Source organism: Phalangium opilio, mitochondrion, assembly GCF_054372755.1.
Source record: "Phalangium opilio mitochondrion, complete genome".
NCBI lineage: Eukaryota > Metazoa > Arthropoda > Arachnida > Opiliones > Phalangiidae > Phalangium > Phalangium opilio.
In genome coordinates, this window is record NC_010766.1 from 1 (window position 1) to 14,968 (window position 14,968).

At 28.2% G+C, this 14,968-nt stretch overlaps 13 protein-coding genes across 13 annotated transcripts, besides 24 other annotated features; 9 read left to right on the top strand and 4 right to left on the bottom strand. All coding sequences in view use genetic code 5, as the record gives it.

Annotated features, from left to right (window-relative positions):
* Positions 1-65, bottom strand: a tRNA (tRNA-Ile).
* Positions 66-1,308, bottom strand: an rRNA (l-rRNA).
* Positions 1,309-1,373, bottom strand: a tRNA (tRNA-Val).
* Positions 1,374-2,163, bottom strand: an rRNA (s-rRNA).
* Positions 2,164-2,194: 31 nt separating this feature from the next.
* Positions 2,195-2,258, top strand: a tRNA (tRNA-Met).
* Position 2,259: 1 nt separating this feature from the next.
* ND2 (NADH dehydrogenase subunit 2) lies at positions 2,260-3,223 on the top strand. The gene has a single exon. A coding segment is annotated over exon 1 (964 nt).
* Positions 3,224-3,286, top strand: a tRNA (tRNA-Trp).
* Positions 3,278-3,339, bottom strand: a tRNA (tRNA-Cys).
* An 8-nt stretch (positions 3,340-3,347) lies between these two features.
* Positions 3,348-3,414, bottom strand: a tRNA (tRNA-Tyr).
* On the top strand, positions 3,407-4,945 carry COX1 (cytochrome c oxidase subunit I). The gene has a single exon. The coding sequence runs from the start codon at positions 3,407-3,409 to the stop codon at positions 4,943-4,945; it is 1,539 nt and encodes a 512-aa protein (YP_001936225.1).
* A 6-nt stretch (positions 4,946-4,951) lies between these two features.
* Positions 4,952-5,636, top strand: COX2 (cytochrome c oxidase subunit II). The gene has a single exon. A coding segment is annotated over exon 1 (685 nt).
* Positions 5,637-5,704, top strand: a tRNA (tRNA-Lys).
* Positions 5,705-5,768, top strand: a tRNA (tRNA-Asp).
* On the top strand, positions 5,769-5,927 carry ATP8 (ATP synthase F0 subunit 8). The gene has a single exon. The coding sequence runs from the start codon at positions 5,769-5,771 to the stop codon at positions 5,925-5,927; it is 159 nt and encodes a 52-aa protein (YP_001936227.1).
* On the top strand, positions 5,921-6,595 carry ATP6 (ATP synthase F0 subunit 6). Its single transcript has one exon. The coding sequence runs from the start codon at positions 5,921-5,923 to the stop codon at positions 6,593-6,595; it is 675 nt and encodes a 224-aa protein (YP_001936228.1).
* Positions 6,596-6,601: 6 nt separating this feature from the next.
* Positions 6,602-7,382, top strand: COX3 (cytochrome c oxidase subunit III). Its single transcript has one exon. A coding segment is annotated over exon 1 (781 nt).
* Positions 7,383-7,444, top strand: a tRNA (tRNA-Gly).
* On the top strand, positions 7,445-7,781 carry ND3 (NADH dehydrogenase subunit 3). Its single transcript has one exon. A coding segment is annotated over exon 1 (337 nt).
* Positions 7,782-7,844, top strand: a tRNA (tRNA-Ala).
* Positions 7,845-7,909, top strand: a tRNA (tRNA-Arg).
* Positions 7,907-7,973, top strand: a tRNA (tRNA-Asn).
* Positions 7,974-8,035, top strand: a tRNA (tRNA-Ser).
* Positions 8,036-8,038: 3 nt separating this feature from the next.
* Positions 8,039-8,104, top strand: a tRNA (tRNA-Glu).
* A 14-nt stretch (positions 8,105-8,118) lies between these two features.
* Positions 8,119-8,183, bottom strand: a tRNA (tRNA-Phe).
* Positions 8,184-8,187: 4 nt separating this feature from the next.
* Positions 8,188-9,871, bottom strand: ND5 (NADH dehydrogenase subunit 5). Its single transcript has one exon. A coding segment is annotated over exon 1 (1,684 nt).
* Position 9,872: 1 nt separating this feature from the next.
* Positions 9,873-9,934, bottom strand: a tRNA (tRNA-His).
* On the bottom strand, positions 9,935-11,258 carry ND4 (NADH dehydrogenase subunit 4). Its single transcript has one exon. A coding segment is annotated over exon 1 (1,324 nt).
* On the bottom strand, positions 11,252-11,542 carry ND4L (NADH dehydrogenase subunit 4L). Its single transcript has one exon. The coding sequence runs from the start codon at positions 11,540-11,542 to the stop codon at positions 11,252-11,254; it is 291 nt and encodes a 96-aa protein (YP_001936233.1).
* Positions 11,543-11,546: 4 nt separating this feature from the next.
* Positions 11,547-11,609, top strand: a tRNA (tRNA-Thr).
* Positions 11,610-11,673, bottom strand: a tRNA (tRNA-Pro).
* A 3-nt stretch (positions 11,674-11,676) lies between these two features.
* On the top strand, positions 11,677-12,126 carry ND6 (NADH dehydrogenase subunit 6). The gene has a single exon. It carries the CDS (start codon positions 11,677-11,679, stop codon positions 12,124-12,126), a length of 450 nt encoding a protein of 149 aa, YP_001936234.1.
* An 11-nt stretch (positions 12,127-12,137) lies between these two features.
* On the top strand, positions 12,138-13,269 carry CYTB (cytochrome b). Its single transcript has one exon. A coding segment is annotated over exon 1 (1,132 nt).
* Positions 13,270-13,334, top strand: a tRNA (tRNA-Ser).
* Positions 13,335-13,347: 13 nt separating this feature from the next.
* ND1 (NADH dehydrogenase subunit 1) lies at positions 13,348-14,247 on the bottom strand. The gene has a single exon. The coding sequence runs from the start codon at positions 14,245-14,247 to the stop codon at positions 13,348-13,350; it is 900 nt and encodes a 299-aa protein (YP_001936236.1).
* Positions 14,245-14,308, bottom strand: a tRNA (tRNA-Leu).
* A 23-nt stretch (positions 14,309-14,331) lies between these two features.
* Positions 14,332-14,398, bottom strand: a tRNA (tRNA-Gln).
* Positions 14,399-14,968: a sequence feature.

The following is a 14,968-nucleotide window of genomic DNA, read 5'->3' on the forward strand; positions in this document are numbered from 1 at the left end:
TAAAAAAGAGTAAAACTTTGTTAGCTTTATCATAGCCACCCTTTATATTTATAAGGTACTTTTTTATTATAAAAATTTTTTAAAATAATTTTGATTAAAAAATCCTTTCGTACTAATTTAATCCATAAATAATTAACTAAAGATAGAAACCAACCTGGCTTACACCGGTTTGAACTCAAATCATGTAAAATATTACTAGTCGAACAGACTATCTTTTAAAGCTCCTGCACCCTAAAGAAATTTTAATTCAACATCGAGGTCATAATCCCATTCTTCGATTTGAACTCCCTAAACGGATTATGCTGTTATCCCTAAAGTAACTTAATCTTATTATCAATAAAATTGGATCAAAAATTTTAAAATATATTAGTTTTGACTTTAACATACCACCCCAGTAAAATTTTTAGTAAAAAATAATATGTCTAAAACTAGATTTTATTTAAAATAAAGCTTTATAGGGTCTTATCGTCCCTTAAATAAATTTTTGCATTATTACAAAAAATTAAAATTCAAAGTATTTTTTTAAGACAGCTAATTTTCGTTAACCCCTTCATACAAGATCCCAATTAAGGACCAAATGATTATGCTACCTTTGCACAGTCAGTATACTGCGGCTATTTAATAAATAATAATATCATAGAGCAGGGCTTATTTTAATTTAATAACCTTAAAAAAATGTTTTTGATAAACAGTCGAAAAAATATTTTGCCGAGTTCCTTAAAAAAATATAATTTGGTTTAGAGGGTACCTTTAAACTTATTAAAAATCCCTTAAAAATTTTCTACTAATAATCTCATTATAAAAAAAATTTTAAATTTTTTAACCTTCTTTTTATTTAATTAATATAAATTTAATAAACATATGTTATTAAACAAATAGCCACTTTAAAGCCTACATATCTATAAATTAATATTGTTATATAATTATTAAAATACTAAGCTTAGCCCTAATAAATTAAATATTTAAAAATAACAAAATCTAAACACCTATCTAAAATAATTTTTAAAGAAACCAGATATCAAAAAAAACGAATAACATCTCACTACGATATAAAAATCTAATTAACTTTTGTCACAGTTAACTTTTTAATTAAATTTATATAACTCTTATTTTTTTCGGGAAAAAAAAAATATTTTAAATATTAAAATTCCCTGATACAAAAGGTACTACATTTAATTTATTCTATAACCATAAAATTATTTTCCCTCACAGAACAAGCAAATAAAATTTTTCTTTAATAATAATAAGTATTTAAAATAAATATTTTTAATAATAAAACTACAAAACTTAATTAATAAACTGACCTAATCAAAATGCCTCTTAATAAGAAGATCTCCTTAGTGTAAATAAATTGCTATAAAAGCTTCATTTTGCTAATCTAGATTCAAGTTCCCTTAAACTTACTTTGTTACGACTTATCTAGCTTTAAGAACCAGAGTGACGGGCGATATGTACATGTTTTATAGCCTATTTCAAATAAGCATGTTATTCTTAATTTACTAGCAAATCCATTTTTATAATTTAATTTCATTAAAATTAATCCACAAGTTAAATTAATGTAACTCACCTCAACTTTTAGCATTTACCACACCTTGATTTGAAGTTATAATTAAATAATTATTTTGAAAACTCAATTTTTCTTAAAAAGTAAACTGACAACAACGGTATATGAACATTAGCTAAAATAAGATTTTATGAGGGGTATCAATTAAAGGGCAAGTTCCTCTGCTTGGTTAAAACACCGCCAAAATTTTTAATTTTATTTACCTAGTTTAATCCTTTAAGGAATTTAATAAATTAGAATAATAGGGTATCTAATCCTAGTTTTTAAACCTAATCTTTTAAGAAACTTTTTAGTAAAATAAAACAATTATAAATTTTACCTAAATAAAAAATATTATTTACTAAGACACATAAAATTTCTTACCTCAAAAATAATCTTATTTTACACCTCTCGTCTAACCGCGGCGGCTGGCACGTTTTTCGCCGGTATTTAATTATTTAATCTATATATAATTCATTTAATATATAAAACCAAGGCCTCATTAATTTAGATCTCTAAACTTTAGATAAAACTTTAAAATAATAATAAGACTATAAGCCTAAATTAAACTGTTTAGGACTAAAAAATAAAACACGTTATATCTAAAAATATGTTAACCTAATAACTTAAAACTTATAAATAGTCTAAACTAAAAAAGTAAGCTAATTAAAGCTTTTAGGCCCATACCCTAAAGATGAGAACACCTCCTTTTTTAAATGTTGATAAAACCCTCATCTTTATCTTTTATTATAATAATATTATTAGGTACTTTAATTTCAATTAGAGCTACCTCTTGGTTTCCAATTTGGTTAGGGATGGAAATAAATATCATTGGGTTTATTCCTTTAATTATTAACAAAAAAAATATTTTAACATCAGAAAGAGCACTAAGGTATTTTACTATTCAATCAGTTAGTTCTTCTGCTCTACTCTTATTTTCAATCCAAAACAATTTTTTTATACTAAGAACAGATATTATCACAATTGCTCTTTTAACTAAACTAGGAGCAGCACCTTTTCATTTTTGGGTACCCTCTATCACTGAAAATATTTCTTGGAATATAATAACGTTACTTTTAACATGACAAAAATTCGCACCCCTAATAATTCTTAATATTCATAATAAAATATCCAACCTAATTATATTAACTTTGATTAGCTCTGCTATTTGGGGGTCATTAGGAGGACTGTTTCAAACAAGAACAAGGAAGATATTAGCTTTCTCTTCAATTGCACATATAGGATGACTAATTAGTGCTACAATATGTAGAACTAATATAGTTATAATATATTTTTTAATTTATTCTTTATCCTTAATCTTTGCTTCTATAACCATAAAGTCCTTAAAAATAAACTCAATCAACTCTACTTTATTTACAACAAAAAAAAATAAGATTTTAATTTATACCCTAATGTTGAATATAGGGGGGATACCCCCTTTACTAGGGTTTTTCCCTAAACTAATAGTCCTATCAATATTACTCAAGTTAGATTGAATAATCCTAAGTATAATTCTTATCATAAGAGCTATAATAAATTTATTCTTCTATATTCGCTTAAGCTATGTAGCTCTAATACTAAATTCTTTCTCAAAAAAAAATATTTTTCAAATTTCTTCAAGATACTCCCCTTATTTTATTATTATTTTACTAAGAGGGCCAGTAATCAACATATTTTACTAAAGCTTTAAGTTAAACTAAACTATAAACCTTCAAAGTTTAAAATAAATTTTTTTAAGCTTTAGAAAACTCTCCTTAAAATTTGCAATTTTAAATTCTAAATAAAATATAAAGCCAAAACTTTTTAGTAAAAGGCTTTTTAAAGCCATAAATAAATTTACAATTTATCTCTTATTTTTCAGACATTTTACCGCGATGAATATTTTCTACTAACCACAAAGATATTGGTACAATATACATAATTTTTGGGATATGGGCTGCTATAATTGGGACAGCCCTTAGTATACTAATCCGAGCTGAATTGGGACAACCTGGGTCAATAATAAATGATGATCAAATTTATAATGTTATTGTAACCGCCCATGCCTTTGTTATAATTTTCTTTATAGTAATACCTATTATAATTGGAGGGTTTGGAAACTGATTAGTCCCATTAATATTAGGAGCCCCTGATATAGCCTTCCCCCGACTTAATAATATAAGATTTTGATTGCTCCCCCCTTCTTTTTTACTATTACTATCATCAACAATGGTAGAAAACGGAGCAGGAACAGGATGAACAGTATACCCCCCTTTATCAAGAAATATTGCTCATACAGGAGCCTCTGTAGATTTAACTATTTTTTCATTACACTTAGCAGGTGTATCCTCAATTTTAGGGGCTATTAATTTTATTACTACAATTATCAATATACGAACACAAGGAATAATTATAGAACGAATACCTCTTTTTGTCTGATCAGTAAAAATTACAGCTATTTTACTTCTTCTATCTTTGCCTGTTTTAGCAGGTGCTATCACAATACTTCTTACAGATCGAAATTTTAACACATCCTTCTTCGACCCTGCAGGAGGGGGAGACCCTATTCTTTACCAGCATTTATTTTGATTTTTTGGACATCCAGAGGTTTATATTCTTATCCTACCCGGATTTGGAATAATCTCTCATATCATTAGTCACCAAACAGGGAAAAAAGAACCTTTTGGAACTTTAGGAATAATCTATGCTATATTAGCAATTGGGGTATTAGGTTTTGTAGTATGAGCCCACCACATATTTACAGTAGGAATAGATGTTGATACACGAGCTTACTTTACAGCAGCCACAATAATTATTGCAGTACCAACAGGTATTAAGATTTTTAGATGACTAGCCACAATTCATGGAGCAAAGCTAAATATGGATCCATCATTATATTGAGCTTTAGGATTTGTATTTTTATTTACTATTGGGGGATTAACAGGTGTAATCTTGGCTAACTCATCCTTAGACATTGTACTTCATGACACCTACTATGTAGTTGCTCATTTTCATTATGTTTTATCTATAGGAGCAGTATTTGCTATTATTGGGGGTATCACACATTGATTTCCTCTATTTTTAGGAGTAGCAATAAACCCCCTATGACTAAAAACACATTTTATAATTATATTTTTRGGAGTTAATTTAACATTTTTTCCTCAACACTTCTTAGGTTTAAATGGGATACCTCGACGATACTCAGATTACCCAGATGCTTATACTTCATGGAACATAATTTCTTCCCTTGGCTCTATACTTTCAACTATTGCCTTAATTTTCTTTATTTTTATCATTTGAGAAAGCTTAGTATCACAACGATTAATCTTATTTTCATCCCATATACCCTCTTCTATTGAATGGAATAATCCTCTTCCACCAGAGGACCATACTTACAGCCAGTTAACTATTACTACTACTTAAAACATAATGGCAACCTGAAACAAAATTTTATTCCCAGATGCTGCTTCCCCTATCATAGAACAAATAATATTTTTTCATGATCATACAATAGTTATCCTTACATTAATTACTATTTTAGTAGCTTATATACTAACAAATACTTTATTTAACAAATCCTTTAATCGATATCTTTTAGAAGGGCAAGAAATTGAAACATTCTGAACAATCGTGCCAGCTTTCATATTAATTTTTATCGCTTTCCCATCATTACAAATCTTATACTTAATAGATGAAACTAGAAGCCCTAATTTAACAATTAAAACAATTGGGCACCAATGATACTGATCATATGAATATTCAGATTTCAAAAAAATTTCATTTGACTCTTACATAACCCCTTTAGATGAAGAAACACCAATATCAACATTCCGATTATTAGATGTGGACAATCGAACTATCATTCCAACAAATATTAACATCCGAATACTAATTACTGCAGCTGACGTAATCCACTCATGAGCAATACCCTCCCTAGGAATTAAAGCAGATGCTATACCAGGACGAATTAACCAAGTGCCTATAATCTCTAATCGTTCAGGTTTATTCTTTGGGCAATGTTCAGAAATTTGTGGGGCTAACCATAGTTTTATACCTATTATCATTGAAAGAATCCCTGTTAAGCATTTTATCAACTGAATTAACAATTCTGACTCATTAAGTGGCTGAAACTTTTAAGCAATGGTCTCTTAAACCATACTATGGGAATTTCCCCCTTAATGAAAGAAAATAGTTAAAACCTTATAACAATATCTTGTCAAGATATAATTACTTTAAGTTTTTCTTAATACCTCAAATATTTCCTATAAACTGATGATTATTATCACTTCTCCCTCTTACTCTAACCATATTAAATCTAATTAACATAACTTTTAATAAATCTTTAAGATCCGAGAAACATCTTAGAAAAAAAAATATTAAAAAAACACTAAACTGAAAATGATAACAAATCTTTTTTCTACGTTTGACCCCTCAACTTCATCTAATTTATCAATAAACTGATTATCACTATTTATTCCATCTCTTATACTACCCCACATTTTTTGAACCAAAAATAATCGTTTCTCAATTATTACAAAAAAGATTTTTTACACTTTACACCTAGAATTTAAAAATCTTTTAAATTGGACATTTACTAATGGGATTACAAGTCTAATTTTAAGATTAATTTGACTATTAACAATTAATAACCTAATAGGTTTAATACCCTACATTTTTACAGCAACGAGCCATATGGTAATTTCATTGACCTTAGCCTTACCCTTATGACTAACTTTAATACTATTTGGCTGGATTAATAATACAAATAAAATATTTGCCCATCTTCTACCTAACGGTACGCCCCCAGCTTTAATAATATTTATAATTTTAATTGAAACTGTAAGAAACATCATCCGACCCATTACCCTTTCAATCCGACTGTCAGCTAACATAATTGCTGGGCATCTTTTATTAACTTTGTTGGGGAACCAAGGCACAATTATAAATATAAAAAATAACTTTTTAATTATTAATACACAATTAGTATTACTAACTTTAGAACTAGCTGTAGCTATTATCCAAGGTTATGTATTTATCATCCTAATCTCATTATACACAACAGAAGTACATTAACTACCTATGAAAAATTTCCACCCATTTCATATTGTTGACCAAAGCCCTTGACCTCTTACCGCTGCCCTGGGGGCACTATTTATGACATCTGGGACAATTAGTTGAATCCACATTAAATCTCCCCTACTTATAACCCTTGGACTTTTCCTAATTATCATTACAAGATTCCAATGATGACGAGACATTCACCGAGAAGCTACACTTCAAGGAAACCATACCTCTAAAGTTATTATTGGCTTACAATGGGGGATAATCCTATTTATTATCTCTGAAGTATTTTTTTTTGTTTCATTTTTTTGGGCATTTTTGCATAGAAGTCTATCACCCAATGTAGAAATTGGGATAATATGACCCCCAAAAGGAATTGAACCTTTTAATCCCCTACAAATTCCACTCTTAAATACAACTATCCTTTTATCTTCTGGGATTTCAATTACATGGACACATCATAGTATTCTAAATAATAACTTAAGCCAAGCTAAAAAATCACTTTTAGTAACTATTTTACTAGGGGGCTACTTCACTATTCTACAAGCCTGAGAATACATTGAAGCCCCTTTTACTATTGCTGATTCAATTTATGGCACTACATTTTTTGTGGCTACAGGATTTCATGGATTACATGTATTAATTGGAACCACCTTTCTCCTAATTACAATAATCCGATTGGCTAACCTCCATCTATCTAAAACTCACCATTTTGGGTTTGAAGCAGCAGCATGATACTGACATTTTGTTGATGTAGTATGACTATTATTATATTCTTTAATCTATTGATGAGGAGGGTATTTATTTAGTATAAAAAGTACATTTAGCTTCCAACTAAAAAGTTTTATTTAAAAATAAATAATATTTATATTAATGCTTACAACAGCTCTTACTCTAAGAATAGTAGTCATACTACTATCCTCAAATCTAGCCAAATTACAAAACCCTTCCATGGAAAAAAATTCACCATTCGAATGTGGATTTAACCCTTCTTATAAAACTCGAGTACCTTTCTCTTTACAGTTTTTCTTAATTGCTTTAATCTTTATTATTTTTGATGTGGAAATCATCTTAATCATACCCTCACCTTTATTCCTATTTAAATCTCATATTATAAGAATCTCAGTATTTAGATTAATTTTTATTGTTACTCTAGGGTTACTTCATGAATGAAAAGAAGGGAGATTAAATTGAGTTTAGGTTAGTATTTAAAATTTATAAAATCTAATTTGCACTTAGAAATTGTGTCCCACCTAGCCTTTTAATAAAAGTGAAATTATCACATTCAGTTTCGACCTGAAAATTTGAACTAACATTCTTATTTTAGAAGAAACCAATAATGAGGTATCTTAATGTTAATAAGAATAAAGACTAATAAAGTCCTTCTAAAGAAGTTAAAATTTTTAAAGCCGCTAACTTTAACTCTGTTTATTAATCAAAAACATAACTTCTAATTTTTCTATAGTGTAATTAAAACACCTGATTTTTTCATAATCAAAATACTCTATAAAGTTAGAAATACAAAAAATTTAATTCATTTAAGAGAATCCCTTCTATCTTGACTGCTTCAAAATCATATTATAAATTTAACTACTTAAATAAAAACTTAATTAAAAAAATTAAACCTAATAAAAGTAAAAGAATTTGAACAAATAGAGTATTATAATATATTCGCTGAAAAACACCCCCCCATAAACATAAAAATTTTTCAACTCCTGATCCTCCAAAAATTTCTCCCCAACCTAAATCTCCTTTTACAAAAGAAACTCTATTAAGCTTAAAAAATTTACTTATAAAAAACGAAGCCAGACTTAATAAAAACCATATAGAAATAAAAAAATAAAAAATAATTCTACTATAAAAATTTATAAATATTTCTCTAATTGGTAATCAGAACCAAAAAATTAAAAAAACACCAATTAATGTAAATATTTTTTCACCAAGAGACAAAACAACTAAAGCACTATAATCAAATAATAATCAACTCATTACACCCCCAAAAATTACTCCCAGTACTGAAAGGAAAAAAATAGAAAAGTTTATCTCTTTTCTTTCAGAGTAGTTAAAAAAATTTACCCCTATATACCCATTTAATAATAAATTATAAATTAAACGTGATCTGTAAACAATTGTAGAAAAAACCCCTAAAAAAAAAATAAAAATATATAATAACCCACACCCCTCTATTAAAAATAACTCAATAATTAAATCCTTTGAATAAAAACCACAACTAAAAGGGATACCCCCTAATCTTAAAAAACTTAACAATATACCATAACCTACTATAGGAGAAAAATTTAACAAACCTCCTAATATCCGAATATCTTGTAACCCATTACCCCCATGAATTATAGAACCAGCACATAAAAATAATAAAGCCTTAAAAATTGCATGAGTCAATATATGAAAATAAGCTCACTCTCAAAGACCTAAGGATAAACTGAACATTATTAAAGCTAACTGACTTAAAGTTGATAAAGCAATGACCCTTTTAAAATCTATTTCTATACATGCCCCCACCCCTGACATTAATAAAGTTAATAATGAAATATATATTATAACTCTCCCATAAACTCTAAATAAAAAAAGATCATGAAAACGAATTAATAAAAAAACCCCAGCTGTCACTAAAGTAGAAGAATGAACTAAAGAAGAAACAGGGGTGGGGGCAGCTATAGCTGCTGGAAGTCAAGAAGAAAAAGGAATTTGAGCTCTTTTAGTTATAGCAGCTAAAAAAATACAACTAAATAACCAAACAGACAAAAGGTCCAAATTTAAACTATTAAAAAAAATAAAATCCCAACCCCCCAAATTTACTATCGCGAGAATACCTAAAAGAATCCCTACATCACCTACCCGATTTCTCAAAACTGTTAATATACCTGCATTAAAAGAACGAATATTTTGATAATAAATTACCAAGGCATAAGAAATTAAGCCTAAACCATCCCAACCTAATAGTAAACTTATTAGGTTGGGACTCAAGACTAATAAAGCTATTGAAAGAATGAATAATAAAACTAAAGAAAAAAAACGTACCTCTCTCCCATCACCCATCATATAAGAGTGGCTATAAACAAATACAAAAAAAGAAATTAAAAGAACAACAGATAAAAACACAACTCCCACTCAATCAAATAATAAAATAAAACCTCCACTCCCAGAAACACTAAACAGTTCATACTCATACAAAAATACTTGCCCAGTTATTAATAAATACAAAGCCATAAAAAAAAAAAAAAAAAAAATAAATAGTAAAAAACCAGCTCAAATAAAAAAATTTGACATTTACTTAAAAGGAACCCTATCTTTAATTCCACAAATTAAAATTTTTTATTAAACTACTTAAGTAAATAATAAGACCCAGATTTAAAACTAATAATAACAAGGGATAAATATGTCCCCATAAAACCAAATTTTCCCTTAAACTTCTAGGGTAGAATCTTCTAAAAGTTCAAAATCGACCATGTTGGCTCAAAGAAAATAAATATAGAGAATAACATCCAGCCAAAAAAAATATATACCCTAACGGAAATATTAATCAGCATCTAACCTGAACTATCCCAAATGAAAGAAACAATTCCCCCACTAAATTTAGAAAAGGAGGAGCAGCCATATTTCTCACACTTAAAATAAATCACAAAAAGGAAAAACTAGGTAAGACTAGGATTAAACCACGAAGAAGGAGAAGTCTTCGTGTATGTAAACGCTCATAAATCATATTTACAATAGCGAACAACCCAGAAGAAGTAAATCCATGGGAAAGTATTATAATAACGGAGCCAAGATAACCATAAACTGATAGTCTAAAAACACCCCCAAGAAATATACTTATATGCCCTACTGAAGAATAAGCAACTAACCCCTTTATATCTCTTTGGGACAAACATACAATTCTTATAATTACCCCTCCCCCCAAAAAAAAAGATAAAATAATATCCCCATACTCAACTAAAAACCCTAAATATAATGGGATTAACCGTAGCATACCATACCCCCCTATTTTTAGCATTACACCCGCCAAAATCATTGAACCAAAAACAGGTGCTTCTACATGAGCCTTTGGTAATCATAAATGCACTATATACCCGGGTAACTTAATTAAGAAAGCTAAATAAATAAAAAAAAATAAATAAGAAGAACTCCTAAGACTAATTAGGCTATAGTAAAAAAAATTTATAGTACCTAAATCCCTCCCTATTCATAACAATCCTAATAAGAGAGGTAAGGAACCAAACATAGTATAAAATAACATATAAATCCCAGCCTTTAGCTTTTCTGGTTGAAAACCATACCCAACAATTAATAATAAAAGAGGAACTAAAGAAGCTTCAAAAGAAAAATAAAAATATAACAAATCTGCAGCTAGAAAAGTGAGCACTAAAGTTAATAATATAAATATACATAAAACTTTATATAATAAAAAATTAAAATTTTCCCTTTTAATCCCGCCTCTGGCTAATAAACCTAAATATAAAATTCAAAGGGTTAGAAAAACTAAAGAATAGCTTAACAAATCACACGCAAAAACTATAGAAATTTGAGAAACTCCCTCTATAGGATAAACTATTACTCAACCTAAACAAGATAGGCCTAATAAAGTTAACAAAACATAATAAGGTAATTTTATTCTTAGAACTATTAAAGAAAATCAAAAAAAAATAAAAGCTAACATTGTAGTAAATTTAAAGAGCTACAAAGTTCCCCTCCATATCCCTTCACTAATCTCACTAGAATTCCCAGACCTAAACTTCCTTCACATACTACCACAAAAAGATATAGCATTATTATAATACAATTATTTACCCCACCGGATAATGAAAATACCAACAACAAAAAAACAGATAATATTAAAAATTCTAATCTCAAAATTACTACTAACAAATGATAACGTCTTAACACTACACATATCAATCCCCCAAAAAATAAACAAAAAACATAAAAATTTAATATAACCATTAAAGCTTTAATAGTTTATAATAAAACCTTGGTTTTGTAAACCAAAATAGAATTAATTCTTAAAGCTTTAAGAGAACCACACAGTAACTTTAATCCCCAAAATTAATATTATAAATTATAACTATCTCTTAAAAATTTTACTTTTCATATTAACCTCATTGATATTAATTAGTATATACACAATTCACCCCTTAGTTATTATTTTAAGATTGATTAGATCCGTTATTATTATTTCCGTAATAACCTTTATAGCCACAAAAATTTCATTATTTGGCTATATAATTATTTTAATACTTTTGGGGGGATTAATTATCCTATTTATTTATATGGCTTCAATTGCCCCAAACGAACCTATCTATACTAAGCATCTTAAACTGTTAACTCTAACTTCAATTTTAATCACAATAATAATAAAAATTTTTGAAGAATTTTACCCCTTGGGTTCTAATAAACCAAATGAAATTATTATACTATTGAGAAACCCTACTCTAATTACATTAAGCGCCACATATTTATTTATTACCTTAATTGCCGTGGTACAAATCACAAAAATTAAAAGAGGACCTTTACGATTACAATTTTAATTAAAATGACAATACCAATTCGAAAAACACACCCACTAATTAAAGTAATTAATTCTGCCTTAATTGATCTACCAGCACCTTCAAATATTTCTTATTGATGAAATTTTGGGTCCCTTCTAATTTTATGCTTGATTCTCCAAATCATAACAGGAATTTTTTTAGCTATACACTATACCGCTGATGTAAACTTAGCTTTTAATTCATTATCCCATATTATACGAGATGTAAATATAGGTTGGATATTCCGATTTATACATGCAAATGGAGCTAGCTTATTCTTTATCTGCATCTATTTACACATTGGGCGAGGGTTATATTATGGGTCTTATAAGTCTTCTACTGTTTGGATAACAGGGGTTATCATCTTATTCATTTTAATGGCTACAGCATTCCTAGGTTATGTGTTACCTTGAGGACAAATATCTTTTTGGGGGGCCACAGTCATTACTAACCTATTCTCTGCCATTCCTTATATTGGAAAAAGCTTAGTAACATGATTATGAGGGGGTTTCTCAGTTGATAACCCCACTCTGACCCGATTCTTCACTCTACATTTTATACTTCCTTTTATCCTAGCAGCAATAATCTTTATTCATATCGTTTTTCTCCACCAAAAAGGTTCTAATAACCCCTTAGGTTTAAAAAGAAATATTGACAAAATCCCTTTCCACCCCTACTTTACTATTAAGGACGTTTTAGGGTACTCAATTGTACTAACTTTATTCATCTCTCTAGTTTTAATTTCTCCCAACCTTCTAGGAGACCCTGAAAATTTCAACCCTGCAAATAGCTTAGTAACCCCTTTACATATCCAACCWGAATGATACTTCCTATTCGCATACGCAATCTTGCGATCTATTCCTAATAAACTAGGAGGTGTCTTAGCCTTAGTATTATCTATTGCTATCCTAATGGTTATACCTTTAATAAAAAGAAATTTTCAAACACTACAGTTTTACCCTCTAAACCAAATTCTATTTTGGTCATGAGCTAACATCCTAATTTTATTAACCTGAATTGGAGCTTCACCTGTTGAAGACCCTTACCTAATAATAGGGCAAGTTCTTACTGTATTATATTTTTCTTATTTTATTACTAACCCTTTGCTTACTTTAATGCAAGATAACCTAATCAAAAAAATTTAATCGTTTAGCTAATTTTTAAGCATTTGTTTTGAAAGCATTTTATAGGTTTACACCTAACGATTTTCAAAATTTGAAACTAGACTAATACTACCCCAAACACAAATAAGAAAAAACCTAAAACTAAGGGTAAAAATCTCTTTCATGCTAGCATCATCAACTTATCATAACGGAAGCGAGGAAAAGAACCACGCACTCATAAAAAAACAAATATTAAAAGTAAGACTAATAAAGAAAAACTTAAATTTAAAACAAAAAATAAATAAAGAGTAAAAATACACATAAAAATAATATTAGAATACTCTGCAATAAAAATTAAAGCAAAACCCCCTGCGCCATATTCAATATTAAAACCAGATACAAGCTCTGATTCCCCTTCAGCAAAATCAAAAGGGCTACGGTTAGTCTCAGCTAAACAAGAAATTACTCAAATGAATAATAATAAGAAATATAACACAAACTTACTAGACCCAAAAGAATCAAAAGTAAAGAGATTATAATCCCCAGGTAAAATTACTAGAGACAATAAAATTAAAGCTAATCTAACTTCATAAGAAACTGTCTGGGCTACAGCACGATAACAGCCTAGCATTGCATAGGCTGAATTACTTCTCCAACCACAACCTAATAGAGGATAAACACCTAGACTAGAAATAACTAAAAATAAAACCACTCCTCAAACTAAATTAAAACCCTCCCAAATAAATAAAAATAAACTATAATAAATAAAAGCCAAAAATAAACCTAAAATAGGTCTTAAGTAGAATAAACCCTTATTTCTTAAAGAAGGTCATACCTGCTCTTTAACTATTAACTTTAAACCATCAGCAAAAGGTTGTAATAATCCTATAAACCCTACTTTATTTGGACCTTTTCGAATTTGAATATACCCCAGAATTTTTCGCTCTAATAAAGTATAAAAAGCTACCCCAATTAACATACAAACTAATAAAAATACATAACTCAATAACACTATTATTAAAGAGAAAAACTTCTATTAATGAAGCTTAAATTCATCGCACTTAATCTGCCACATTAATTAAATATTCTTATTCAATTTCTACTAAGTCTAATAAGTAAATTTATTTCTTTTACTTTCAAAAAATAATGTGCTAAAACACCAAAACTTAGGGCCAGGCCCTAACAGCCCTATATCACTTAAATTTCATTTTAATAACTTTGATTTTATTATATATTACTCCTTATTTTTTTACAATAATAATTTTTACAAATTAATAAACACACGTTATTAATACACTTTAATATAAAAGATAAATAGATTAGTTTAAAAATAAAAGAAGTTTTTACACCCTTAATTTTTTTTTTAAAAACCCTTAAAAATTAAGGGTGTAAAAGACATAAATAATATTTTAATGTCATAACGTAAACTTTTAAATTAGTATTAAATATGACAATGTATTTATTTATAATAAAGAGAGCCTCAGGACAATTTTTAGAAATGTCAGAATGCCTGCTTTTAATTTTTGGGTTAATTTATATCTTATCTAAGGAGTTTATTCAATTTTCATGTGAACATGGTATAATTAGAAAACATTAAAGTTTATTTTAAATAAGTTTTATTTACAATAAAATGTATACTATCAAAGATAACATTTTTTAATAATCCCATTTGGGCTTTTATAAATTTCACCCCTAATTAAATTCTAAATTTAACTCAATCAATCTGACAAAATGGAGAC